Source organism: Triplophysa rosa, linkage group LG4 (assembly GCF_024868665.1).
Source record: "Triplophysa rosa linkage group LG4, Trosa_1v2, whole genome shotgun sequence".
Classification (NCBI taxonomy): Eukaryota; Metazoa; Chordata; class Actinopteri; order Cypriniformes; family Nemacheilidae; genus Triplophysa; species Triplophysa rosa.
The window spans coordinates 32,692,170-32,720,163 of record NC_079893.1 but is presented as its reverse complement, the minus strand read 5'-3'; the positions used below and the strand labels follow the sequence as shown (position 1 = coordinate 32,720,163).

Genomic DNA, 27,994 nt, shown 5'->3' with positions numbered 1-27,994 from the left:
GACCGATATGGGGTTTTTAAATGGCCGATATCGATATTAAGAAAGTACTGTGTCTGATTGGCCGATAAAAGGCTGATATAACACAAATGCAAATAAATGAGTAAATGAGAGACATACAGAAAATTGGTGAAACTAAATAAACAATTATTGTGTATTACGTGCCTAGTTACAGACTTGAACACATGAAGAGGTCCACACATAATGTTATAATAATTACGGGCAGCTAAACATACAATTAATGTGGAAAAACTGTTGAAATCAAACCACAATTAATGTGATTGAGATTAACTAAAGTGCTTTGGTTGAGCTCTTGACTCTTCTCTTTTTTTTTAGTTCTTGCAGTAGTGTTTCTATAAAAACACTTGCATCTTAATAAAAAATAAGTTATTTTACAGTTTCAGTAGTTTTTGTGATGGGTATCAAACTGTAATAAAGATGAGAAAAAATAGTAAATAATGTTGAAGTTGACATTTACATTTAGTCACATGCAGGCGTTTTTATCCAAAGTGATCCAAATCAGTGCAACAATACTCTAGAACAGGTCTCAGTTAACCTAACACAGTGCACAGAGCTATCATTTATTTAATGATAGAAAAACAGATGTGTCTTTAGCCGAGTGTCAGAGCTGTGATATTTGTATTTGAAATACAAAATGCTAAGAGCTTGATATCTGGATGTGTTAACGTGGCAACCTGTTTCTTTTTTCTTTCAGCATCAGTTCCACCGAGTACACGTGACAGCAGTCTGTGTGACACACCCTCATCATTTAATGAGAAGATATTTCCTGGAGGCGTAAACAAATTGTTTGAGTCCCTGAACCTTTAAAAGCTAAAAATTTGACAGATTAACTTAAACTTTCTTACAGAGAAGAAGCAACACATTGTCGTTATCATCACAGTTAAAGAAGGAGAAAATGGAGGATGGAAAACTGCCTGGACCTCCTCCCAAGAGAGCCAGAGGTGATATTATTTTTATATTACAGTAACTTGTAAAAGAAAAACTATTGCACTCCCTTCACAAACTTTGATAATGCATTTCCACACAAATTAACAATGTAAATCTGTCAAAGTTCTGTATATATTTTTAAATGCACATTTGTATCATCATTATATTACTACATTACTAAAAATAAAAAATAATATATATATAGCCTTTTAAAAATATCCACAATTTCATGTACGCAAACACAGCACACAGCATTAATTTTGACATAAATATAAATGCATATCAATTTTACACTCTAATAACCAAATTCTTAAAGGTGTTGAAAATAGTGAATTTGTTTCAATGTATGGTACAGATGCGCAGAAAACAACTGAATTGATTGATGATTTAATTCATTTATTGTAATTAATGAAATGTTGTCAGCCTGGCTTATGAGATTCTGCATGGTAAAATATAAATTAACCTGCTTTTTTTACTTAGAGGTAATATATATATTTATGTTTGCTTTTTAACAGAGTCTGAGGAAAACGCTATCAAAATGAAGGTAAGTTATTAGATGTTTCTAAGAAATTGTGTAGGAATGTGTAGAAAATTATGGAAAATTGTACTCTTTAAGGGCAATTTATGTATTAATCAAATGCACATGTGACTTTTAAACAAAAGTTATTTTTTTCATTGTATGGTGACATTTTTTAAAGCAATGATCTGAAACAATTGCACATGCAAATACAACCCCCGAGCAAAGACATGTCCAAAAGACGTCACGTCTCTGTCAGTGTTGAAGGGGCCAAAAGTGAAAGGATTTTCCACATCTTTATATGACGTCTTCTAATCACCAGATATTGACGTCCAGTGGACCTATGCAGGTTGAAACTGGTTTAGATGTGGTGTTTTTCAGACTAATTTCAGTTTTCACATGAAAAAATGAATTGATCTGAATGCAGTTTATTTGCCCAGACAGCAAGCATCCATTGAATCAATGTTAGAAATAGTTGATTAGCGAATGTTAATTGCATTGAATCAATATCACTTTTGCAGAAAATAAAACACTATTGTGGTCAGTGTTTGCTTTAGTTCAGAGGTGCCCAAAGTCGGTCCTGGTGGGCCGGTGTCTTGCAGAGTTTCACTCCAACCCAAATTAAACAAATCAAACACACATGAACAAGCTCATCAACGTCTTCAAGATCACTAGAAACACTGACAGCAAGCAACCATTGAATCAATGTTCAAATGTGTTGGTTTGTGAATGTAAATGGTGTTGAATCAATGTCACTTTTGCACCTGCAATTAATGTAGAATTTTTTTTGACATTTCATCAAATCACCATTACTGTGATCAGTGTTTGCTTTAGTTGGGCTATACATTCATTAATAGTTTAGAAATGATTAAGTTATTTCTCTTGTTTTCTTTTTTTTAGCGCTTTTATCAGTTTTTCCATAAGGACAGTCATTTTAAGGATGGAGTAAGTTACTTTATGCGATGGGTGTCAAGCTGTAATGAAATAAAAAAAAAAGCACAAAATAATGTTGATGCTGATCTTTCATGACTGATTTAAATGTTCTGGTTTACAAGTGTAAAGATATTGTGACAAAAAAACACGGTAACTGACACACTTAGACATCAACACTCATCACACAAACCTCAACAATGGTGACAATCATCAAACTAATTCAGATAAACAGATTAACTGCAATGCATGCTGGGAGTCATGAATGAGTTTTGTGCTATGATGTTACCCAGCATGCATTGCAGCATGAAGCTTTCTTTTGTTGATTGTCACCATTGTTGAGATTCATTAGTTTTGTGAAAATCATTTATTCTGTTAATTGTACATAACACTGCTTTAATCTCTTTACGCTGTGTCATAACTCCATATTCACATATTAATAACATATCACACTCAAAAGTAATTTACAGAACTTCACAGTGATGAAATAATTATCATTTTAACACACATGGACAGCTAAAGAAAACTTAACATTAAACCACAAGAGTCAAGAGCCCAACTAAATCAAACACTGATCACAACATTTGTTTCAACATTAATAGCGAATGCAAAAGTGATATTGAATGCAATTAACATTGACAAATCAACTATTTTTAACATTGATTCAATGGTTGCTTGCTGTCTGGGAGCCTACTGGAGCCTACTAAATTACTTGATTGTTATATTTCTTGTTGTACAAAGTTCAAACGTCTTATACTTTATAACAAAGGACTGTGTTTTGCACCATATTTCATTTTATTTTAAACAAAACAATTAGGGTAATAAGATGTTGCCAGAATCACATATTAATAATTTTAAAATGAAAATGACAGGAAGCATGGTTGTGTTTTAAGTTATACTTATTTAACTTTGTTTAAAGCTAAAGCTTCAATAACTTTTTAAAAAATAGAATAGAATAGAATAGGCTTTTAAAATGAACTAGCACTGCATGTATTTGATTGAGTGACATATCAAGTTCTCTGCTGTTCAATTTCTAATATAACCGGTCTGCATCCTCCCATCCTCACAAGTTCAAACTCCAGAGTCTGAACTTGCAAGTCCAATCTAGCAAGGACACAAGTCTGTTCTTTACATTCTTGGAATTGAGAAATGGCCATATAGGCTGTGTCTCTATCAGCTCCCTCCCTGCAAGCAAGCTTGCGCTGACACTTTACAGGCCCCCAGCAGGCTGTCAGCGCAGGGCCCCCGAGAAATTGCTCACTGGCAAAATGTTGGTCCCTTAGCGCTGGTCCTGCACGGGCAGCCCTCACCTCATCCCCCAATGTTGATTTATGAAAATTTTGCTCACTTTTGCACTTGATATTAATATTGACATCTCATTACAGAGGTGTATAGTACTTGAGTATTTCACTCAGGGGTGCCCAAACTCAGTCCTCGAGGCCGGTGTCCTCCAGAGTTTCTCTTCATCCCTAATCAAACAAATCAAACACACATGTCTGTAGCTTCCCTGATAGCAAGAGAGCGATGAAAACTATTGAATCAATGTTAAAAACTGTTGAATCCTCAATGTGTTGTTGTCAGCCACCATTATTGTGATCAGTGTTTGCTTTAGTTGAGTTCTTGACTCTCGTGTTTTCATGTCAAGTTTTCATTGTCGGCTGTAACAGAGCTGAAATATGTTTGTTGAGGTAATGAGAAACAAGATCCGTTAGAATCAGCTGAAGGTGGATGTTGTTGTGAGGTTATATATATACTGTAGCTCATGAGAGTGATGTTTTATTAGTGTTTTAAGTTTCTGTGATACTTCTGTGTGATTAAAGCAGTGGTGAGGTGTCAGACTTTCATTCATTTACAGGAAATATTCCTTACATTTGTTTGTTGCTGACTCAATTAGACACGAGGAATCGGTGTATGAAGCTCAGCAATGGTGACAATCAACAAAATAAAACTTCATGCTGCAATGCATGCTGGGTAACATTTTAGTACGACACTCATTCATGACTCCCAGCATGCATTGCAGTTGATCTGTTTATCTGAATTAATTGGGGATTGTCACCATTGTTCAGATGTGTATGAAGAGTGTTGATGTCTAAGCGTGTCACGTGTTTATTTGGTCACAGTAACTTCTCACTAGTGAACCAGAACATTTCAATCAGTCATGAAGATCAGATTCAAGATTATATTGTAGGAGTTCTCATCTTATTCTCATCTTTAGATTCACAATAACAGTATACTGCACCATCTCTAGTGTAAAACATCTCTTTCTTTATAAATGCACATGTGTTCTCACAGAAACACTACTGTAAGCACTTCAAGAGGAGCGAGAACTAAGTGAAGAAGAGTCAAGAGCCCAACTAAAGCAAACACTGATCACAGTAATGGTGGTTTGATGAAATGTCAACTTTTTTCAACATTAATTGCAGGTGCAAAAGTGATATTGATGAAATGCCATTAATATTGACATATCAGCACATCTGAACATAGATTCAATGGTTGCTTGCTGTCAGAGTTTCTCTTGATCTTGAGGATGTTGATGAGTTTGTTCAGGTGTGTTTGATTTGTTTGAGTAGGGTAAGAGCTAAACTCTGGACCACACTCTGCACGAGTTTATCAGAGGCCTTTAGTACTCAAGTATTTTACTCAAGTACATTTATCCACTATCTTTATATACTTTAGTGTTTTTCCTTTTGGGAAATTTTACTTCACCACATTATAAAGCATATACATATTTAGTTTAATCCACCACATTTCATAAAACAATTTTTTATGTGTTATTTACCTTAAATACTTAAGAACATTAAAAATCTACTATCTTACTTTTACTCAAGTAAAATGATTGTTGAGTAAATTACTTGAGTAAAAGTAAGAAAGAACTTTGACTTTTAATGTACTTTCTTAAATGTAAAAATTGCCATGTAGTTTTCAAATGCAGTTGAGTAAAAAGTATGATATATGCCATGCTTTATAATGTATGGAAGTAAAACATTTCCAAAGTAAAAACACTAGTAAACAAAAGTAAAGATACTTGATCCCTGAGAGTAAAATACTCCAAGTACTGTATAACATCCTCTGCATTTCATCTAACAGATCTCACCATATCTGATGTGATCAGTGTTTGCTTTAGTTGGGCTCTTGACCCTTGACCCCTGTGTTAGATTTCTCTCTGTATCAATGCATGTGCTGTTGTAAAGCAGAGAGATCAGTGTTTGCTTTAGTTGGGCTCTTGACCCTTGACCCCTGTGTTAGATTTCTCTCTGTATCAATGCATGTGCTGTTGTAAAGCAGAGAGATCAGTGTTTGCTTTAGTTGGGCTCTTGACCCTTGACCCCTGTGTTAGATTTCTCTCTGTATCAATGCATGTGCTGTTGTAAAGCAGAGAGATCAGTGTTTGCTTTAGTTGGGCTCTTGACCCTTGACCCCTGTGTTAGATTTCTCTCTGTATCAATGCATGTGCTGTTGTAAAGCAGAGAGATCAGTGTTTGCTTTAGTTGGGCTCTTGACCCTTGACCCCTGTGTTAGATTTCTCTCTGTATCAATGCATGTGCTGTTGTAAAGCAGAGAGATCAGTGTTTGCTTTAGTTGGGCTCTTGACCCTTGACCCCTGTGTTAGATTTCTCTCTGTATCAATGCATGTGCTGTTGTAAAGCAGAGAGATCAGTGTTTGCTTTAGTTGGGCTCTTGACCCTTGACCCCTGTGTTAGATTTCTCTCTTTATCTCTATATTGAAGATATTTATTTAGAGTTTTTTTTAATATCCAAATGTAGTTAATAAACCCAGAGAGGTTTAAGCCAGAAACTTCCAGCTGATGTCATCCAAGGCTGTGGCTGAAGTCAGTTGTAGTTCTTGTGTTTCTCTTTTCTTCAGTGATGTTGATTGTTAACAGCAGGTGTTCATCACTAATGCTCAATCATCATTTAATAAGTCATGTCAGCATGCTAATTCTTGATGCCTGTGTGTTTCTCAACACTCTCTTAAAAACTTTAACATATAATGTAATAAATCTTCCAAATATTTCATCTGCCCACACTGCTCAGCCTCAAGATGTTAAATGATAACTTAACTAAAATACAATAGGCTAGCAGTGAATTACTCTCCTCAGTTAGCCAGAATTACCAGATCAGATTATTTTACAGTTTTTTATTTATCAAAACAATTGTGATTCATTAAACGACAGTGACAGCATGCTAAAAAAAAAAAAAAAAAACTTATACAAGTTAAGGGTGAAGAGTCCAGCTAAAGCAAACACTCATCACCATAATGGTGACTAAATAAAATAAATTCACATTGAGCTCACATATTATTCACACTGTCACAGTATGAGAATGGTGTGACATCACTGTGATCATCGCATGACCTCACATGTCAACTGGGTTTTCTTGCGTGAACTTCCCCAGTAAATTGATAATTTATAAAACATAACCCACCAAACTGACTAGTGACTTGATAGTGTACCCACCACAGTGGATTTTTACCCGCATTTGGCGGGTTGGGGTGTTAATTTCAAACCTTTGTTACAGTAAATATAACTTGGCAAATCGGTCGAAATATATGAAAAAAGCTTTTACACGATAGTCTGCATATTAAAGTAACAGTTTGATTTGCATTTTGTTTCACTTAGATTTTCAATGACTCTATTCATGGTCAAATTGAGTTGCATCCTCTGCTGGTGAAGATCATAGACACGCCTCAGTTTCAGAGACTGAGATATCTCAAACAGCTCGGGATTAAATATCTGATCTATCCTGGTGCAACTCACACCCGCTTTGAACATTCTATTGGGTAAGTTTTCCTCTTTATGACCCATTAAGGTTTTTATTGTACATTATTAATATACTAAATTATTATATTAGACATTATATTATTATATTAAAAGTGTTTGGGGTGTTTTCAAAAGAGTAGTTGAGTTGTTAAATGCTCTCACATTGTTAAATAAAAAAAATAGGACTAGTATGTTGTACTAACAAATGTTCATTAAGTTTAACTCTGATCAACTCAGATTTTTTCAAAACAAGCTACTAAAAAGTTACAACAAAATGCATTGCGGCAAAACCTTTTTTATTGATTGCCACCATTGTTGAGTTTCCAATGCCTACATCAAATTCTTAGTTTCCACTTCCTATGTTGTGTGTTGCTGAAAAAAGCTGCCATTTTTAAAAAAGAGAGTTAGTTGTCATGATCTTAATCTCTGAAAATGTAGTGTTGATGTGTCTGTGATAAAAATGCCGCTACTATTTTTTTCCAGAACTGGAAAATGTATTTTGCACACAGAGATGTATTTTTATTGAAAACAATGCAGAGGATATTTACACTCAATAGTAATATTAAAATAAACGTTATGTCTGTACAATATTTTTTTACAGTGTACATTGAGTGTTCAATGTTGAATGATTTAATTTTTTAGAAACTGTATTTTTTTAGTTTTTTTACTGTTGTTCTGTTTATGTGTGTAAGGGTTGCATATTTAGCAGGATGTATGGTTAAGATTCTACGTGAAAAACAGACGGGGCTTGAGATTACAGAGCAGGATTTACTGTGTGTCCAGATTGCTGCTCTATGCCATGATTTAGGTGAGTACTAACAAGATTGACATACTTAAAGGGGTCATAATGACTCATCTTCTTTTTGCTTTCTCCCAGACACTTCGCACCTGTGCCTTGAAATTCTTGATAATGAAAAAGAACAGATGAAATATTTTTAATCTCACATTAGTCGGTACTCTCCCATAGAAGTGTAATTTAGCCTAAGCACCAAATTTCTATTAAACCTTAACTGTACCAAACACTAGGTCTTGTTAAAAGAACAAACAATTATTGCAGAAATAAGAATAGTCTCACTTTAAAATTGTTGTTCTCCATAGATGTTCGTTATAGACAGGTGGAGTTACGATACACTTTTAAAGAGATTAAAGCAGTGTTACGGACAACTAACTGATAACTTTCTGAATCAGTCATGAATAATCAGTGTATGAAACTCAGCAATGGTGACAATCAACAAAAGAACACTTCATACTGCACTGCATGCTGGGTAACATCATAGTACAAAACTCATTCATGACTCCCAGCATGCATTGCAGTTGATCTGGTTATCTGAATTACTTTGATTATTATCACCATTGTTGAGGTTTGTATGATGACTGTTGATGTCTAAGTGTGTCTGTGAGGTTTTCTCTTTACAAACCTCACAATTGCCAACAGTTGCAAAAAGCTTATTCTCCTCTTTATCTGAAGCAGATGGTTTATTTGTTTACAGTGAAAATGAGAGAATCTAACAGCAACAAACTTACGTGTGTTTTTCCTTTAAAAATAATGCAGTCGAGTTGTAATACCACGTATCCAGGATCTTTCAAGCTTTAGAATGGGAGTGAATGGATGAGATTTTGAAGCTTTACAAAGTGCATCCATTGATCAAAGAACTGCTCGACACGACTCCGTAGGGTTAATAAAGGCCTTCTGACGTGAATCAATGCGTTTGTTTAAAATAAATATCCATATCACAGCAATTGTATACCAGTGTTAAATGAACACTACTGGGTGTTTATAAGTGTCCACACTATAGGGTGTTAAAGTAAAACTGAAGCAGCTGAAGATAATGAGATAATGAAGTGATTAATTAAGAGCTGATTGATCAATAATGATGAAACACCTGCTGTTAACAAACACAATCACTGAAGAAAACATCAACAATAAGAAGTCACCCTGATAGTGTTTCTTTGAGTCGGCTCTTGATTTTTTTCTCCAGTTGTAATATTGTGCTTTATGAGTGTCTTTATTACAGCAAAAGTGAAGTTAAAACAAGCTAAATAATGATAATGGCAAATGGTAAATAGTAATAACGTTATCCTGAAGAAGTTTTGGTAATCTTTAGTTTGTCTTTTGGCCCTGTGATACCCAATTATTGTTAAAGGGGACTAAAGTTCTCAACTGTTTAAACACATTAGTGACCCTGGATCACAAAACCAGTCTTAAGTAGCACGGGAATATTTTTAGTAAAAGACAAAAATACATTGTGTGGGTCAAAATTATCAATTTTTCTTTTATGTCAAAAATCATTAGGATATTAAGTAAAGATCATGTTCCATGAAGATATTTTGTAAATTTCCTACCTTAAATATATAAAAACTTTATTTTTGTGAGTGGATGGTCTGCCACAGTGCCTCTGATTAACAACTTCAAAGGCAATTTTCTCAATATTTTGATTTTTTTGCGCTCTCAGATTCCTGAGTTTTAAACGGTTGTATCTCAGCCAGATATTGTCCCATTCTAACAACTCATATATCTATAGAACGTTTATTTATTCAGATTTCAGATTATGTAAAAATCTCAATTTCGAAAAATTGACCCATAAGACTGGTTTTGTTGTCCAGGGTCACATTAGACATCAAGAATCTATGACTGAATGTCAACAATTGTTGAAAATCAACAACAATTTTTTTTATGCAGCAATGAATTCTTGGTAACAGTACAAAACTCCTCTATGACTCCCAGCATGCATTGCAGTTGATCTGTTTATCTGAAAAATGTTGTTGCTTGTCACTAGTGGTGGGCGATACTGTAAAATTTAGTATCGATCCGATACCAAGTAAATGCAGGGCCAGTATTGCCGATATCTATACCGATACCAATACTTTTTACTTTTAAAAAGCATTCACTTGAACTTACATTTACTTTCCTGTAGATGAAATGTCATGATTTATCAGATGAATGCATCACATGCTAAATCTGAATACATTTTCATGGCCACTAAAATATTTTGTGATTTGTGCTCTTAATGTGCCTGTAGGCTAATAAATCATGTAAATGTTAAAACAATAATACATAATACATAATTATAATTTAAACCAAATAAATAAATATATTTATTTATTACTGTAATAGAATTTGCAAGCATGAACTTTGCACCAAATTATTACTGGAAAATAGTAACAATAACAGATTAACAGAACAGAAAAACGATATATAACAAAACAATTTCTCGTTATCCCAGTACTTCTCTAGCTTTAAAAAAACAAAGTGCACAAAATTATTACTGAAGAACAAAGATTTTAAAACTGATTTTCCGTTTTTGTTCAGAGTTATGTTTAGACACAATAATAGATCAAATTAACATGTTTCCCTTTCATTACACTTTTTAAGTGAATTTATAAACAAAGTGCACACAGTTGTTTGAGACAAAGAGTAAATAAAGTGCTTAAATAATAAAGTACTTTCAATCTTTGGCTTTTTACCCCCAAAGGCCCACTGCCATACATCGCAGTGTTTTTATTCACCGAGGTGAAAAAAACTCCACACGATGCTCCTTCTTTTCGCCGGCTGCAGCAGCGTCTGCGCGCTTGCGCTGCTGAGTCACGTGATAGCGGACTACAAAACACAGCAGGGCAGGAGGAGCAACGTGTGCAAAACTATCTGTATGGGAAATAGTTTTTCTTCATTATACAATTATTAGCTACATTAGTAAATAAATAAAATCAGTAGTAAAAACACATTAGTATCGATATTTTTATGTTATGATCGATCCTTTTCGATACAACCTCTACTTCAGGATCGATCCGCCCACCCCTCACCATCATTGAGGTTTGTATGATGAGAGTTGATGTCTAGATGTATCTTTGTAACTCTTAAATCTAGTCATTGTTTCTCCAGACTGTTTTCAGCTTTCCCCCATAGTTGCGTGTGGCTGTCATTTAATGCATTTTACTTTAAACCTGAAATCAACAAAGTGAACGTTCCACAATCAACCTCATACATAACTTTAGAGAATCACATTTTTCAACAACGTACAATTGTCATTAAGAGCACAAAACTGACGCTGTTGTTAAAGAATGAATCACTTCATTATCTCATTATCTTCAACACTGCTTCAGTGTACTTTAAAGCACATTGAGTCCGAAATTTGCGTCCAAAATTTCCGCAGGTTAAAAAATAAATACGTCCTCACATTGTGTCAATCACATTTACACACTGCCTCCAATATTTTCGTCCGTCATAAAAAAAATTCGGCCGGGTTCGATTTTCTGCGTTTTCGCATCCGTAGCAAGCATTTTGAGTGGCCTTCTATAACAATTCAGAGACACCGTACAAACGAGAGGCAAATACGAAAAAACGCATACGAAAATTTCGGACTGTATGTGCAAAGACCTTAACTCTTAAATGCTCTTTGTGAAACTTCAAAATCTCATCCACCATTCACTCCCATTCTAAAACTTGACAGACCCAGGACATGTGTTATTACAACTCCGACTGCATTATTCTGAAAGAAAAAAGTAGTATACAAATAGGATGCCTTGAGGGTGAGTAAAACATGGGGAAATTAGAAGTTTTGGGTGAGATTCAAAGCTCTTGTACTATGCACCCAACATATAGTCATAGTATAAAGCCTTTTATGCTACATTAACAGGTTTAATTAATAACGCAGCCAACAACTGCATAATCTTGAGAAATGTAAATAACATTGAATTTAGTTGAGAAGCACAATATGTAAATGCATGATATGTTTTTATTTTAAGGTCATGGTCCATTCTCTCATTTGTTCGATAGTATGTTCATCCCTGCTGTCCAAGGTAAGTGTTGGAGTAACAACCTAAAAAGTGTGTGATAGATCAATTGAACCACCAGGTGATTGAACATGTTGAACAAATTTATTTTTAAAACATCTAAAACAGAGTTTGTCTATGTTACCTTGAATATTGCCTAACAATAAATGTAAATATTCCTTAAAATCTGTTTTTTTTTCAGAAGAAAAATGGGAGGTAAGCATAATTAAACATTCAATAAATTTTGTGTTATTACATTATCTAAGCATTCAGTAAAATGCATGTTTTAACAATCATTCCCACCCCATGTTCAGTGGAAAGAATATTTGGGGGGTTTTGCTGTAAAGTATTCTGCCATGTGACAACAGCGTTGATTTTCTGAATATTTTCTGAAGGGCTGAGAGAATACAGCATTGTATCAACAATCTAACACGTATTTTTTCATGATTCTAATTTGTGTGTTCCTTGTTTGAAGCATGAGGAGGCATCTGTTGACATGTTTAACTGCATGTTGAAGAAGAATCCACTCATGAAGGTGATGAAGGAGTATGGACTGGAACAACGTGATATCACCTTCATTAAGGAGTTAATTAAAGGAGTGAATATTTCAGGCGATGAGGTAAAATCCCTTTGCCTTCAGTATGTTTCAGCCAAGTGTTTCTCAACTCTAGTCCTGGGGTCTCCCTGTTGAACACATGAACAAGCTCATGAGATAATGAAGTGATGAGTGAGTCATTAATGACCAACACCTGCTGTTAACAAACACAATCACTGAAGAAAACACCAACAAGAGCCTTAATAGAGTTAAAATGTGTCAAGATGTCAACTAAAGGAAACACTAAACACTATTAGGGTTTTTGTTCATGTTTTCAGTGATTGTGTTCATTAACAGCTGGTGTACATCAATGTTTATGATCAATCATCACCGAAATTGAACATTTTTGAAAACTCCTGCCCAGTGAAGATTTTCAGATACTCCGGTTGTAACGTTGTCGTGTGGCCAGTGAAACCAGAGTTTTTAGCCTATCGGAGCCAGTAGTATCCTTTTTTCAGGCTTCTGATTGGCCAACGTGGTTTTGAAGTTAGAGTTTTGCTGTGCTCCTAGCAGAACTTTATAGCATGTTTTTGCATGATCATGTGGACAGAACTTTTTTTAAAAAGAGGAAGAAAAAATACTTGTGTGGACTAGGCCTCAGTCTGACAAGCTCCATTGTTTGTATTAAAAATGTATTTCCATTAAATGGCAAAGAGGCTGTATTTATTGCCATTAAAGTTGGCAGACAGACAATCGCTACTTCCATTTCATGCCGACTTTAAAGTGAAAGCACTGAACCTAAACATAGGAGCTTGGTAAAAAACGTAATTTTAGTAGAAAATTTCAAATGGCACTTAGAGGCTTTTGAACGCTTCATGTGTTATTTAGAGCAGGGGTCCTCAATTCCAGAATTATTAAAATGTCAACATTTTTCCAACATTATTTGTGTGTATATATCCTGAAGATCTTGATGAGTTTGTTCAGATGTGTTTGATTGGTTGGAGCTAAATGCTGCAGGAGAGTTGAAAAAAGCCCTGATCCCCTGAAAACATTCTGTGCAAGAGACCCAAGGACCGCGAGAAACACTGGTCTACGGAACATTAACTAAGGTTGTGTTTGTGTTTAAAGGGTATATTAAATAATTAAAAAAAATATATAATTTAGCTAAACTATGCAGAACTGTGGACCTTGTTGGAGATTTCTGATAGAGTTGGCATCCCAGATTGGAAATTGTTGCGGCCCATTCAGCCCACACCTTACACCCCATACCCCCTCATCTGGCCCACATACCGCGTGGAATGATGGCACTTGGGTGGACCGCTCCTGTTTGCCAGATTTGGGCCACAGACAAGCCAAAAACAAAACAAAGCAGAACTGACCCAAATATGAGCAAGAGTTCATTTCAAAATAGAGCCAGATTCAGCTCAGACCAACACTTGCAGTATTGTATTGCATTGGTTTGCCTGTGGCCCAAATCTGGCAAACATCAGCAGACTGCTCAAGTACCATCATTCCACACAGCCGCAACAATTTTCTACCTGGGATAGATCTGCATTTCAAATTCTCACCAGTGACTTTAGATGAGGATGCTCATTTCCACATAATGAGATGTGTGACACTAATTCTAATTTCAAGTACTGTTTAAAATCGACAGTGTGACACAGGGACTGTGTAATTTGACTTACTGAATGTGTTTTGATTCATGCAGTGGACACAGAAGGGCAGGTCTGAAGAAAAATCCTTCCTCTATGAGATCGTAGCAAATAAACGCAACGGCATTGATGTGGACAAATGGGATTATTTAGCACGGTAAACTTTTAAAAGGATTTAAAAAGTGTTTATGAATAAAGAAACTTTATATTCTGTCCCAGATAGCAAGAGAACAGACAGAAACCATTGAATTAAGTTTTTCATTATTGTGATCAGTGTTTGCCTTAGTAGAGCTTTTGATCCAAATAGCTTTTGGTTAAGTAGTTTGTTCAAAGGTAAAGATTTAATCAAACACTTAAACAGCAACAATGATAATATTCAACAAACTCAATCAGATAGACAAATCAACCGCAAAGCATGCTGGGTGTCATAATCAGTTTTTTTCTGTTTTTCTAAACCCAGCATGAAACTTTGTTTTGTTGAGTTTCATTCTCTGATTCTGTATATCTAATTGATTTAATACTTTAACCACTTTTATTTGGTCAATTTCTAAACTTGTGACAGCCATAAAGCTGCTTTAAACGCTCTCTGCAGTCTCACATGACATTAACGTATGGAAATACAACACACTTAAGGGCCGGTATGTAGGTACCCACACAAGCGGAATATCGCTTAAAACATTTGCGAATAAGCACAGTTTCAATCCAACTAGTCAACCGTCACTTCCTAATAAACTGCCACTAAATATCAGTAAGAAAAGAAAGAGAAGCCACTGAATATAATCGTTTTCATATATAATAATACTTGCACAAGCAGACGATTAGGAAACTCAATAAATGCGGTGCTTTTATGGAGGCGTACTGTTTGGGAAACACAGTCGTGACAGTTTTAAGAGGCAATTACAGAAATACTTGACTTTGCTCAGGGATTTAAGAATGACCATAACAATATTTCTGATGCTGCATAACAAGATCAGTCCTCTCCCAGCTGGCACCGGACGTCAATATGACGTCAGATTGCTGTTGGACACTTACGTGATATGGGCAGCAGTAATGCATCCTTGCTAAAAAATAGAAACCCAATAGAAACCACCACAGAAATTAAGTTTACCATTATGAACCATTATCTTTTTCCATTAAAACCCATTACAAAATTCATTTTTGTAGTATGTTTATGGTATTATTGCAAAAGGATTTAACATTATTACCATTAAATCCATTAAATTTTGTTTTTTTTCAGCATGGTTCTAGATAAGATCATCATGTTTGTTGTAGCGGCCCCTTTGGCATTCGAAAACATGAGGCAGAAAGTTTTGACGGGTGTTTGCAGTTTTATTCAGCCTTGATGCAATCAACTTAAAGAATGCCATGATTATTTAACTTGTTCCGTACATCACAGCACCTCAATGCACCACGCTGCACCTTATCCGTACTGCACCTTTTATCACCGTAAAACTATACAAAAAGAAACATAAAATTAAACTCAAGCAGTACGTGTGCAATACGTAACAATGTGAACTTCACAGCATTACACAGCGTGGTTTACTCAAACAGAATTACTTCATCATAAAATAAGAAATAAACATGATAGCATGAAATGCAATATGAATATAACATACCTCGTCCTGGTATTGCCAAGAAAGGGGGAACTAAGCACAATAGGCTCTTTTCACAATGACGTCACTTAACTTCCGCCTTTTTGCAAAGCAGTGTATCATAACATCCGTCTTGCAACAAACAAGAAGAAGAAGAAGAACTTCCGTTTTGCCGACGCGCTGGAATTTAACAACAGTGGAAAAAAAACTGACAGAACACGTATTCAAGTACTTATCCTAGCACCTTCGCTAACACAAAAAAACCCCAAAACACTTACCTTCATAATCAAACAGGTACTGTTCAACGAAGAATTTGTATCCTTTATCTAGCTTTGATCTTGTCGTTAGCGAAAATTTGTCTGCAAGACGTTGTACATCATCTAGACGTATTTGTGGCAGATGTGCAAGGGACTTGGTAAACTATGAGGCGCTATAGCGGAAGTAGCTTCTTCTTTTTGAGTTTTACTGGCAGTTGGCAAATCAGCTCATAGGTGCATTACCGCCACCTTATGAACTGGAGTGATAGCGGAAGTAACGATACACTGCTTCGCGGTAGAACGTAAGATGCGTGACGTCATGTGAAAAGGGCGTATTACGCGGTTTAAATAAACTAAATGCTGCTCTGACGTGAACTTATGCAACGCACATGACTCTTCTTTGCTTGTGCTGCAACTCTACCCTTAAGTTCCCCTGCGCCCTCTAGTGACGCCTTCCAATAAAACAAAAGAAGGGCAAGCGGTCATTATATTTGTAGTGTGTTCTAGGGGAATAAAGCGTACAATATATATTTGAGACCTTGTTGAGAAATAGTAACTAACAATAAATGTGTAAAGTTGCATACAATGGAAATACTCAACAAAGTATGCTAAATATGCAAAGTATGCGAAACATAAAACATATATAAGACAATACAACATTTACTGATGACTTAATTTGAGAATTTTCTATTGCACTATTCTGCATGTCTGTGCTATTGTCCATCTTGCATTTTCCCCCCAACACTCAAAAAGCACCAGTGTAACCTCTTGGTATCTACTTTCTTTGGTGTGGTTGTAGCTGAGGTGAGGCAGCTCAGATAGCAGCGGGAATAGAAGATTTGAGTTGTTTTATCTGTGAAATATGTTTAAGATAAAAAACTCCAAAATCTTGCTTTAACCTCAAGACACTTACTGTAATTCAACAAACAGTGACAATAGTATAAGATCACTTACATTAGGGCACAAAAGTCAACTAAGGCAAACACTGGTCACAATAATGGTGGTTTAATAAAATGTTAAAATTTTTCAACATTAAGGCCTAGTCCACATGTACACGGGAGTTTCGCCTCCATTGTATTCTAAGAAATCTCTGTCCACATGAGAACACAAAAACACGCTGTAAAGAGCATGCCAAACTAAAAGGCAACATAACCCAACAGTAAAGCCATGCTGGCCAAATAGAAGCCTGAAATAAGGTAATGACAGGTCCTGGTAGGGTTACAGGTGGGTAAGCTACTGTAACAATGAAAGAGATAATAGCGCAGTTTCACCGGCTACATGACAACACTGCAACCAGAGTTTCTGAAAATCATATTTTAAAAATAGTTGAGATTCATACACTGATTCCTGCTGTCTGAATGCATCTAAACTCTTCTGAAATTTAATTGCGTCCAGTTTTCACGAATCATTTTAGACATCAAATGCTAGCAAATTCCCTTCCACTATAATGTTCTTTCAGCAGCACAGCATGAAATCTAGATGAGACCAGTGAATCAAACTATAGGATGATGGATATTTTAATAACCAACACCTTTCAATGAAATTCTCATTTGCATTGCCATATCAAAAATACTTTAAAAACACAGATTTTAAAGCAACAAATGTACTTCAAACACACAGCGGCAATCACATTTATATATGAAAGTCAAGGGTCAAGAGCTCAACTCAAGGAAACACTGATCACTTTTCTTAGCTAGGAAATTTAAATTGGACCAACTTAACTTTTTAGCTTTTACCATTTGGACTCATTTTTGTTAAGTTGATCCAACTGATCATTTTTTACACTTTTGTTAGCTGGGAAATTTAAGCTGAAACAACTTAACTTTTTAGGTGTTACCTTTTGGACTATTTTCTTAAATTGATCTAACTGCTCAATTTTTACAGTATAATAATGATGACTTGTATACTAATATGATTTAAACGAAATTACTCCTCAAAAAAACTTTGCTAATTGAATCCATTAAATATGAAGAATCAGTGTATGAAACTCAACAATAGTGACAATCAACAAAAGAAAGCTTCATGCTGCAATGCATGCTGGGTAACATGCAATAAGTGTTCACAGAGAAACACTGTTATAAACAACGCAAGAGAAAATTGATTTAACTTTACTAACGTCAGGGATCAAGGTCCCAACTAAAGTAAACACTGATCACAATAATGGTGGTTTGCTGAAATTTCAAAAAATTTTCAACATTAATTTCAAGTTGACTTGACTTGCTCCCACCTCTGCCTGATACTGTTTGCATGTGGACAAACGGCCAAACCGCAACCCATGTTTTGAAAATACCTGTGTTCATGTGGACAGGGCCTAAGAGTGGGTGCAAAAGCGATATTGATCCAATGCCTTTAACATTGACAAATCAACATCGATTCAATGGTTGCTTGCTATCAGGGTGTCCATTAGCTAGTTGCTCTTTCATCTAATACTTTAGTTTTCTCTCACTCTATCTGTTATTGTACAGAGACTGTCATCATCTGGGTATTCCAAACGGATTTGATCTTCAGAGGCTACTGAGGTCTGCAAGAGTTTGTAATGTGAAAATGAACAAAAACAAGAAGTCAATCTGCTACAGGGACAAGGTACTCATTTCCGTGTCATTTTGATCTTTTTCAATAGAGGACGATACTCATTACTATAACTGGACAGTTCACTGTCAGAGCAATTGTTTGCAAATCTCATAAACCGTTTGTTATTCACGATAAACAAAGAGAATATCAAAGTAGAGATCTGCATTGTCAAAAGGAATTATTGCGGCGCGAAGTTGAATTTCTGAGTAAAAGACTGGTGTACTCTGGATGGGAGCCCACTCCTGACATCGTTTGACAACAACGTCTCTGCACTTTATCCATTCTAACTGACCACCTGATCTGAGTACTGTATTATGCACGTGCTGGGCCGTGGACCAGTGCTTTCTGCATTCAGAGTGGACAGAAAAACAGAGAAAAACAGACCTTTACAAAATCTACACAAATAAGACATGTCTTCACCTTAACCATTTGATGTAGAGGTCTTTTTTTCTGCCCACTCTGAACACAGAAAGCACTGGTCCACAGGCCCAGCACGTGCATAATACAGAACTCAGATCAGGCTGCACAGGTGGTCAGAGAATCAATTTCACCTTTACACTGCAACTAATGACTTTATCTTGGGATTCATGATTTGATGACAAATGAAAATTTACTGCAAAAAAAGAACCACACAATAAACAAAGAAATTTGCTTTGACACACTAAGACATCAACACTCATCATACAATCCTCAACAATGGTGACAATCATCAAACTAATTCAGATAAACAGATCAACTGCAATGCATGCTGGGAGTCATGAATGAGTTTGTGCTGTGATGTTACCCAGCATGCATTGCAGCATGAAGCTTTCTTTTGTTGATTGTCACCATTGTTGAGTTTTGTGTGATGACTGTTGGTGCCTAAGTGTGTCAGTAATGTTTGGTTTATTTTGTTGCACTACCTTAATCTTTTGTGAAAAGCAAATTTCCATTAATCATGAAAGCATTGTTTTTATTACATATATCACAAATATTGCCAACTTAAGCTTTTATGTTTTGAGAATACATTGGTATAAAAAACGATCAGTGTCTGTAAACGTCATGCAATCCACAATTGCAGGTTAAAACTCTGGCATGCAAAGACACCATATGTGAAAGTGATCCAGAAACAAAGCTGCCTTCAGTTTTAACACAAATCACTATAATGGTGGTTTGATGAATATTTCAACATATTTTCAACATTAATTGCGAGTGCAAAAGTGAAATTGATTCAATGCCACGCATTAACATTGACAAATCAACTATTGTTTAACATTGATTCAATGGTTGCTTGATATCTGGGTTGTTTTATTCAACCTACACTTAACTCTAACTTAAAAACTTGTAAGAAGTGTTAATGCAAGTAATGTTAGTAAAGTTTACTATTGATCTGCAGTCAAGACAGATATGATCATATCTGCACTGTAGTTTTTAACTCTGTGCAATTGTATAATTCTCACAGGTAGCAGATAATATTTATGACATGTTTCACACCCGATACACCTTACATCGCCAGGCTCTCCAGCACAAGATTGGCTACATCATTGATGTCAGGTGGGTTTTGTCCTTCACATGGATTCTTTCATTTAATTTGTGCATGCCACTGATATTTCCCAAGGTGTACTGTACTATATTGCTTTATATGCTTATTTCTCCATCTACATTAGGATAAATGATGCCCTTTTAAAAGCTAATGAGAAGCTGAGGCCTGATCGCAAGATCTCAGATGCCATACATAACATGGTAGATTACATCAAACTCACAGGTCAGCTGAAAGATTGGGCAGAAATGGAATGAAATCTTACGTTATAAAAACAGTAGTAAAGAATGAAATGTAAAATAACTAATTCAAATGAAGCTTTTTTGAGTAACACATGCTGGTTTCTTATTCTATGCTTTATTTGTAAGATAAACTAATTTAAGTGTTATGCAAACAAAGATAGCTGACACTATTAAACTCCCCTTCTTGCCCACTCTCCTCTAACAGATCACATTTTTGATGAGATCCTGCACCATTCAGATCCTCAACTGAAGGAAGCCAAAGATATTCTAGAAAACATTGTCAACAGACGTCTGCCAAAGTTTGTGGGAGAGGCCAGACTGGATGAAAAAGCATTAGAAGTATTTTACCTCTTGTTAAACTGTCCAAATTTAACAGACTGGCTTTGTGTGAATCTTAATAACAAATTACATAAACAATTACGCTCATTTATTTGACAGAAACCAGAACATTAGAGAACTGACTAACTGATGATATACCCTATTAAATCCCTTAGGAGAAGCTGAAGGAGGAGCTGAAGGGGGAGGAGCTGGAGGAGGAGTTTAAAAAAGCCAATAAGAGAAAGGAGTATCAGGCATTTAACTTGCTTTATTAAATAGGGATGATACAGAACTGCTATATGGTGTAAAACGTCACTCAGTAGTTTAAAAGTTTAAAGTAGTTTTCATGTGACGATCACACCATTCTCTTACTGTGACAGTGTGAGTAATATGTGAGTTCACTGTGAATGTTTTTTAAATTTATCATTATTGTGATCAGTGTTTGCTTTAGTGGTATTGTTTCAATTAGTAATTTATCGTTGTTGTTGCAAAGAAGAATCAAGAGACAGTGTGTGAATATTTGCTTTGGAGACATTCAACAATATATACAGCATGATGAAGTGAAAGTGACCTATTTGTCAGATATGGTGACTCATACCCGAAATGTGACCTCTGCATTTAACCCATCCAGTGAGTGGTGACCACACGCACAGCAAGTGGTGACCACACGTAACCCGGAGCAGTGGGCAGCTATCACTGCAGCGCCCGGGGAGCAAGTAGGGGTCAGGTGCCTTGCTCAAGGGCACCTCAGTGGTTACCCGCCGGCCCTGAGAATCCAACCGGCAACCTTCTGGTCACGAGCCCGACTCTCTAACCATTAGGCCACCACTGCCCCATCATGATGGGTAACATGATAGTAGTATAAAACTCATTCATGACTCTCAGCATGCTTTGCAGCATTAAGCTTCTCAGTTGATTCTCACCTGTTTATCACCGTTGTTGAGATTCATATACTCATTCTTGATGTGTTTTTGTTTACTTAGTAACTCTGTGCAATTTTTATGTGCAATATGATGTATATAACGTCTCAAAACAGCTGGATCTCAATCACACAACTGACTGCATTAAATGATTCCCATTGTCACCAATTACCCATCATTACACTGTCAAATGCTCCTACAGCATTACAGCAGCCAGAGAAAACTAAACATCTGTTCATTCACAATAAGAACTTTTGTAGACGTATGACAGAAAGAAGAGAAAGTGGTTTGTAATAAGGGAATAGTAAACTCACAGATTAAGCACACAGTGAGTGTGATGTGAGGTTACATTGTGACCACATCATGAGTATTCTGAGAGCTTTCGGTGACATCACTGTGACATCGAAGTGTTGACTGGGTATAGTAGCTAAACTCTGCAGGAACACTGTAAAATCCAATTAGTTACTTACTTGAAAAAGCAAGCAAACCAACTGCCTGAAAAACTAGTGAAAAATAAATAGTATGTTGGACTAAAAATGCTTCTTATGTGTAGCCCTTTACTAGAGTAAGATTCGCTTAATAGGACTAGTTGTTATAATCCCACTATTTCAGCACAGTTGAATTGCCCAATAGGACATTTCCCTGCATGCCTTATGCATGACAGGGGGAAGCAGTCAAGAATATGAAGAGAGGAAATGAGGTCTGAGGTTTCACTGGTTCGTCGGGTAGGCATCCTCTGTGTTTGGGGGATAAATGATTATAGAAACACATAGTATAATTACCTTTCCTTGCCATTATTGAGTTGTGTGTCCCACTTTCATCACACATTTTGTCAACTGAACCTGAAAGCAAGCAGTTATAAATTGTTGACAAAAACACTTACGTTACAATAACTACATGTTTTTTTTCATTTACTTTAATGCAATTTTTGACTGATTGACTCCTTCTGAAACCTTTAGAAAATACTGGAGGATGACTACAACGAGAAGAACCCAAACACACTGATTGCTGACATGGACTTGGACATTTATGTATGTTTACAAAAGTATTAATCTGCCTGTTGTCTAACTCTTCATTTTCACACTTTAAGTTTCTATTGCATTTAAATCTCTTTATCACTCAGGTTGTTGATCTGGGATTTGGAACAGAGAAAAACCCCATTGATGATGTCTATTTCTACAACAAGAGAGACCCCGACAAGGCCTTCAGGATGGAAAAGTGGCAGGTGCGTCTCAAACATTTATCATGTCATGATAATAATTCTTATGTGCACTCTTCAGTTCATGGGATCCCTCCTTCTATACCTTTCCTGAAGCCTTATTGAATCACGCCAGTGCCATTCAACTCGCACTGGCCAATGCTGCTCAAGATGGCAAAAAGGGTCGGGCCCTGCCCCACTATATAATGCACCATTAGGGTACGATCACACAGAACGCACTTATCATGTTCGAAAACGGGAGGTGCGCCGCGTTGCTCTTTTGGTGACTCTTTGAAAAGAGCAGCGCGCACCGTTTTTTGTATGTTGCTAGGTAACCCGAAACAGCCTGGGGCATTGCCTCAGAATCTACTCCTTCACGAACCTGAAGTCTTGTTGTTGATAGGTCGCTACCGTACGGGATAGGCAATTCCCACTTCCCGTACACACTGTAAACCTGGACAAGTTGAGTGTACTTAACTTTTTTAAGGCAATCGGTTTCCTCAAAATGTTTAAGTAATGTGTATTTGATATTTGAGTAAAGTGAACTTAAAATGTTCAGCTCATCCAACATATAAAAGGGCATTACACTAAATTCTAAGTAGACTGAACTTAAAATAATTAGTAACATCAACTGCTCTGTCAAACTGTGAAATGTAATAAGTTGACTTTACTAAAACCGATTACATCAATATTTTTAAGTAAAGTAGTGTTTTAATTTTAAGTTAGTAGAGCTCAATAATAACTGTTGTCTGAACCTACTGATCAAGTATAATTCAGTACTGCTGTCTCAAAATCATTACTTAAGTTAACTTATTATAATAGTGTTCACTTTACTATAGAAATATTAGCAAGTGATTAAACTACCATTATGGTGATGAGTGTTTGCTTTAGTTGGGCTCTTGACTCTGTTAAGTTAACTTCTCTGTCAGTGCTTGAGTGTGTTTCAGAAGTAACACTTGTGCATTGACTAAAAGAGATCTTTAAAAGTTCAGTTTGGAGTAGATTTCACAATAGGTGTCAATTATTAATAAAGTACAAAACCTGTTGTAAATCAGAACGAGTTTGATCCTTTTCTTACTGATGAGAATGTTTCAGTTCATAAATGCACAAGCATTGTGTCAAAATAAAGAACGTTTTACTGACACACTTAAACATCAACACTCATCACACAATCCTCAACAATGGTGACAATCATCAAACTAATTCAGATAAACAGATTAACTGCAATGCATGCTGGGAGTCATGAATAAGTTTTGTACTATGATGTTACCCAGCATGCATTGCAGCATGAAGCTTTCTTTCTGTTGATTGTCACCATTTTTGAGATTCATACACTGATTATTCATGTCTAATTTATTTATTAGTTAAAAGTTTTTAAGGATATGAGGATATGATATGACAGTCATAATACTAATCTGTAATATAAATCATTTTACAAAGTAATAACACAACACACTCTTAATCTGTGATTCATAATGAGCACCAATTGAAATCAGCTACCGGATTTCTTTGCTTTTTACCCCAAACTGCCCTTGGTCAGCGCATCAACTGGTTGGTAGACAGTACGGCCATGTTCTGGGCGTTTTTCTCCACTAAGGTGTGGATCACACCACAGTGTGCACACTTACATGAGCAGTCCCCAGTGCAGCGGCCTGCTATGTAACAAAGCATATTTCGACCGCTTCTCACACAATGAGCAGACCCTTTCCCATAGGTTTTGCCCTGTGTATAATGCTGTGTAATCTTATAATGCATATGATGGTTTTTCAGGATCAACAGCGTAGCACTCACTCCAAACAAGAGCAGTGAATCAAACTACATTATTACAGTCAGAGGTGTATAGTCCAGGGGCCAAAGAGTAAAAGTCCTGCCATATTTTTGTTTCACACATGAACTCATGAGCCGATTTCACCAGAGGAACCAAGTCATTGCTTTCATGCAGAGGTGTATAGTACTTGAGTATTTTACTCTCAGGGATCAAGTATCTTTACTTTTGTTTACTAGTGTTTTTACTTTGGAAATGTTTTACTTCCATACATTATAAAGCATGGCATATATCATACTTTTTACTCAACTGCATTTGAAAACTACATGGCAATTTTTACATTTAAAAAAGTACATTAAAAGTCAAAGTTCTTTCTTCCTTTTACTCAAGTAATTCACTCAACAATCATTTTACTTGAGTAAAAGTAAGATAGTAGATTTTTAATGTTCTTGAGTATTTAAGGTAAAAAACATATCAAAAATTGTTGTTATTGTGGTGGATTAAACTAAATATGTATATGCTTTATAATGTGGTGAAGTAAAATTTCCCAAAAGGAAAAACACTAAAATATATAAAGATAGTGGATAAATGTACTTGAGTAAAATACTTGAGTACTAAACGCCTCTGATAAACTCGTGCAGAGTGTGGTCCAGAGTTTAGCTCTTACCCTACTCAAACAAATCAAACACACCTGAACAAACTCATCAACATCCTCAAGATCAAGAGAAACTCTGACAGCAAGCAATGTGTGTGTGTGTGTGTGTGTTCTATACCTGGATCTGCTGTCCAACCTCAAGTCCAAGAGCACTGGGATGTTTAATCTGGTGAAACATGCGGAAGGTTCTTCATATACAAAAGCATACAAAGCACTTTTGTTTCTTTCAGACTGCTCAGATTGTTTACTCACTCTTTTGTGGTCCAGCTGTGAGTTGTGTAAGAGTACAGCGCTCATGTTAGGATATAGCTTCACCATCACACCAATGTCTCTGAAAAACATCACAACAGTACGTTTGTTCACAAGCTGCACAGTTACAGACACTATACTTTGCAGTACTGGGTTCGTTTTATCGTAAAATTGTATTGTGAAAAAGGTCTGAATAAAATCGGTGTGCTTTGGTAGTACGTGTTCCTATTGTGCATGATTCATCACTGCATGATGAAAAAACATTCCACCTCTGAAATTACACTGACAGCATTTTGAACATTTTCCGATTTTTTATGGCCCCCAGAATTTAAAGAGACATTAACATGTAAGAACAGAGTGTCTGCTTTTAAACAAATGTATTTTTTTGTGAAAGATTTTGTCTAAATTGGAATCAGAACAAAGATCAAAACATGGACAGATTATTTAGATCTGTAGATGCTGTACTTTTTCAGATGATGTGTAACAGCACCCCCTACTGTATAACAGTGAAAGATTGTCTGATGTTTCTGTCAATGGTGAGGAAAGAATTAAAGTGATAGTTCACCCAAAACTGAGAATTCATCATACACTCACTCTTACGTCATGTCAAACCTGTATGAGTTTCTTTCTTCTGCAGAACACGAAAGAAGATATTCTAAGGAACGTTGGCAATCAAACAACACTGAACTCCATTGACTTCCATTGTATGAACTCAAAACCATTGAGACATTTCTGAAAAACTATTCATTTATTTGCACTGCTTCCTAGGGCTGGGTAAAAATAATGATTCTTTGAATTTAATCGATCTTAAATTTAAAGAAACAATATCGATTCGGGAAATCCCCGTAAAAAGTCATTCAAAACAATTGTGTGGGCTCTGCTATTTTCGTGAATGTGCATTTCATTAATTTAACTGAGTAGGGGGGTTTCAGTTACCAGCCTAAATATTTATTTATGAATTCCATGTCTGCAATAATAATATTTTAAAAGAAAAACTGATAACTAATCGATATTAAATCGAATAAAATCGAATTGAAACCATATAAATAACAATCGAATCGCCAAAATGGCCTCAAAACCCAGCTCTACTGTTTACTCTCTTTATTATCTGAAGGAAAAATTCAATCCTAAAAGTTTATCATCACGCTGATTTGTCCGCAGTGAAGTGTAGCGCGATGCTTATGGAGCCAGAAATATGACAAAACAATCTGAATTTGAATTTTGTAAATCTGAATTATTGACAAGTGTTTTTTAACAAAACTGAACATTATATGGGAGTTAAAATAGTTTTGAATTAGATTTTGATTTCGAATTTGAAATTTTTTTACTTGAATATTGAACATTTGAAATTTAACACAATTGCTTTTTTTTAAGGCAGAGTTTTATAGGCTTGCATTTTCAAACAACATATTTTTTGCTCTGAATTCTTAGATTGCAAATATCCCGTTTTTTTTAAATACAGCCTCACGTTTTCAAGATGAAGAAGAAATTCGGAGCATCAAATTCAATTTTCTAAAATTCAAAACGCAGAAATTCAGATCGTACAGAAAGTAGGTCAGAGGTCGTCCACAGGGAAGAGTAGAAGATCTCGGAAAAGTCAAACGGAGCGCTTTGGCCACAATTGCCAGTTATTTGTTCTTATTATCCAATCAAACTCCAAACATGCTGTTTTGGAGAGTGGAACATCTTACATTGCAATAAAAAGGATTTACATTTTTCAAATTGCGACCACGCCAACAAGACTACACGGATTGATCGTTTGTTATTGCTGCAGCATAGCCAAGATCATAACGCTGCAATCTTAGGCAGCTGCCCGGGATGTGTGCGCTCACTGCCTGCGTTTTTGCCTGCTATGCCTCCACTGTTTGCGCTCACTCCCAGCGTTTGCTGTTGGTGCTTTTACCCACAGTGTGCTTAGTGCACGATCGCTGCTAGCTGCACCACTATGCGCGCTGGCTTCGAGCGTTTGTGGGTGCATATACATTTAATATATTAAACATGTATACAATTTTTATAAAGAACGTTTGTGGGTCCTGCAAAGTCAATGACATACGTGGCACGCTGCATTAAAAGTTATGTATAACATTTAATGCTACAATAGAGAGAAAATGAATAAACTATGTAAGCTACAGACTGCATTTAGACTGAAATAAAAACTTTAATAAAAAATAGTGTGTAATAGTACTCGTCTATTCTTTGGCTAAAGGAATTTTTTGTCAGTGCAGCCAGCATGCCAGTCGTAAACATTAATCATGTTTAATCAAATCTTATTTTCACTATATTATGAATGGAATTTGATCATAATGGCTGACAATGCCCCAGTTGTGCTCAGTAGTTGTTCATATTGGGCAGATATGTGTTCACAGCTAAAGACTGAACACAGACAAACAATGAGATAGAGAAATGAGGAGAAAAATATAAAAGCTATTGTTGTGTTATTTCTATGTACATTTTTTAAATGACAAAGACTGCAGTTTTAAAGTACTTTTATTCATTTATTTATATGAAGTACAAGTAGCAATGAGGTACAATTAAAACAAAAAGATTTTCATTTAGCAAACGAACACACCTCCATCTTAAGCTAAATATAGCCTACTTT

The 27,994-nt window shown here is 35.8% G+C and overlaps 1 protein-coding gene across 2 annotated transcripts in view; it reads left to right on the top strand.

The window, feature by feature from the left end:
• Positions 1-839: 839 nt before the first annotated feature.
• The window catches only part of LOC130552866 (deoxynucleoside triphosphate triphosphohydrolase SAMHD1-like), a 65,646-nt gene continuing 38,491 nt past the window's right edge, over positions 840-27,994 (top strand). For both annotated transcript variants that reach the window (XM_057331519.1, XM_057331520.1), the window contains exons 1-15: positions 840-959; positions 1,461-1,489; positions 7,012-7,172; positions 7,845-7,960; positions 11,896-11,949; positions 12,125-12,138; positions 12,398-12,541; positions 14,166-14,266; positions 18,424-18,541; positions 19,971-20,062; positions 20,176-20,273; positions 20,496-20,629; positions 20,785-20,862; positions 22,488-22,559; positions 22,652-22,753. In XM_057331519.1, coding sequence (XP_057187502.1) covers positions 914-959; positions 1,461-1,489; positions 7,012-7,172; positions 7,845-7,960; positions 11,896-11,949; positions 12,125-12,138; positions 12,398-12,541; positions 14,166-14,266; positions 18,424-18,541; positions 19,971-20,062; positions 20,176-20,273; positions 20,496-20,629; positions 20,785-20,862; positions 22,488-22,559; positions 22,652-22,753 — 1,359 coding nt within the window. In that variant the 5' untranslated portion in view covers positions 840-913. The remainder of the gene's footprint in view (positions 960-1,460; positions 1,490-7,011; positions 7,173-7,844; positions 7,961-11,895; positions 11,950-12,124; positions 12,139-12,397; positions 12,542-14,165; positions 14,267-18,423; positions 18,542-19,970; positions 20,063-20,175; positions 20,274-20,495; positions 20,630-20,784; positions 20,863-22,487; positions 22,560-22,651; positions 22,754-27,994) is intronic.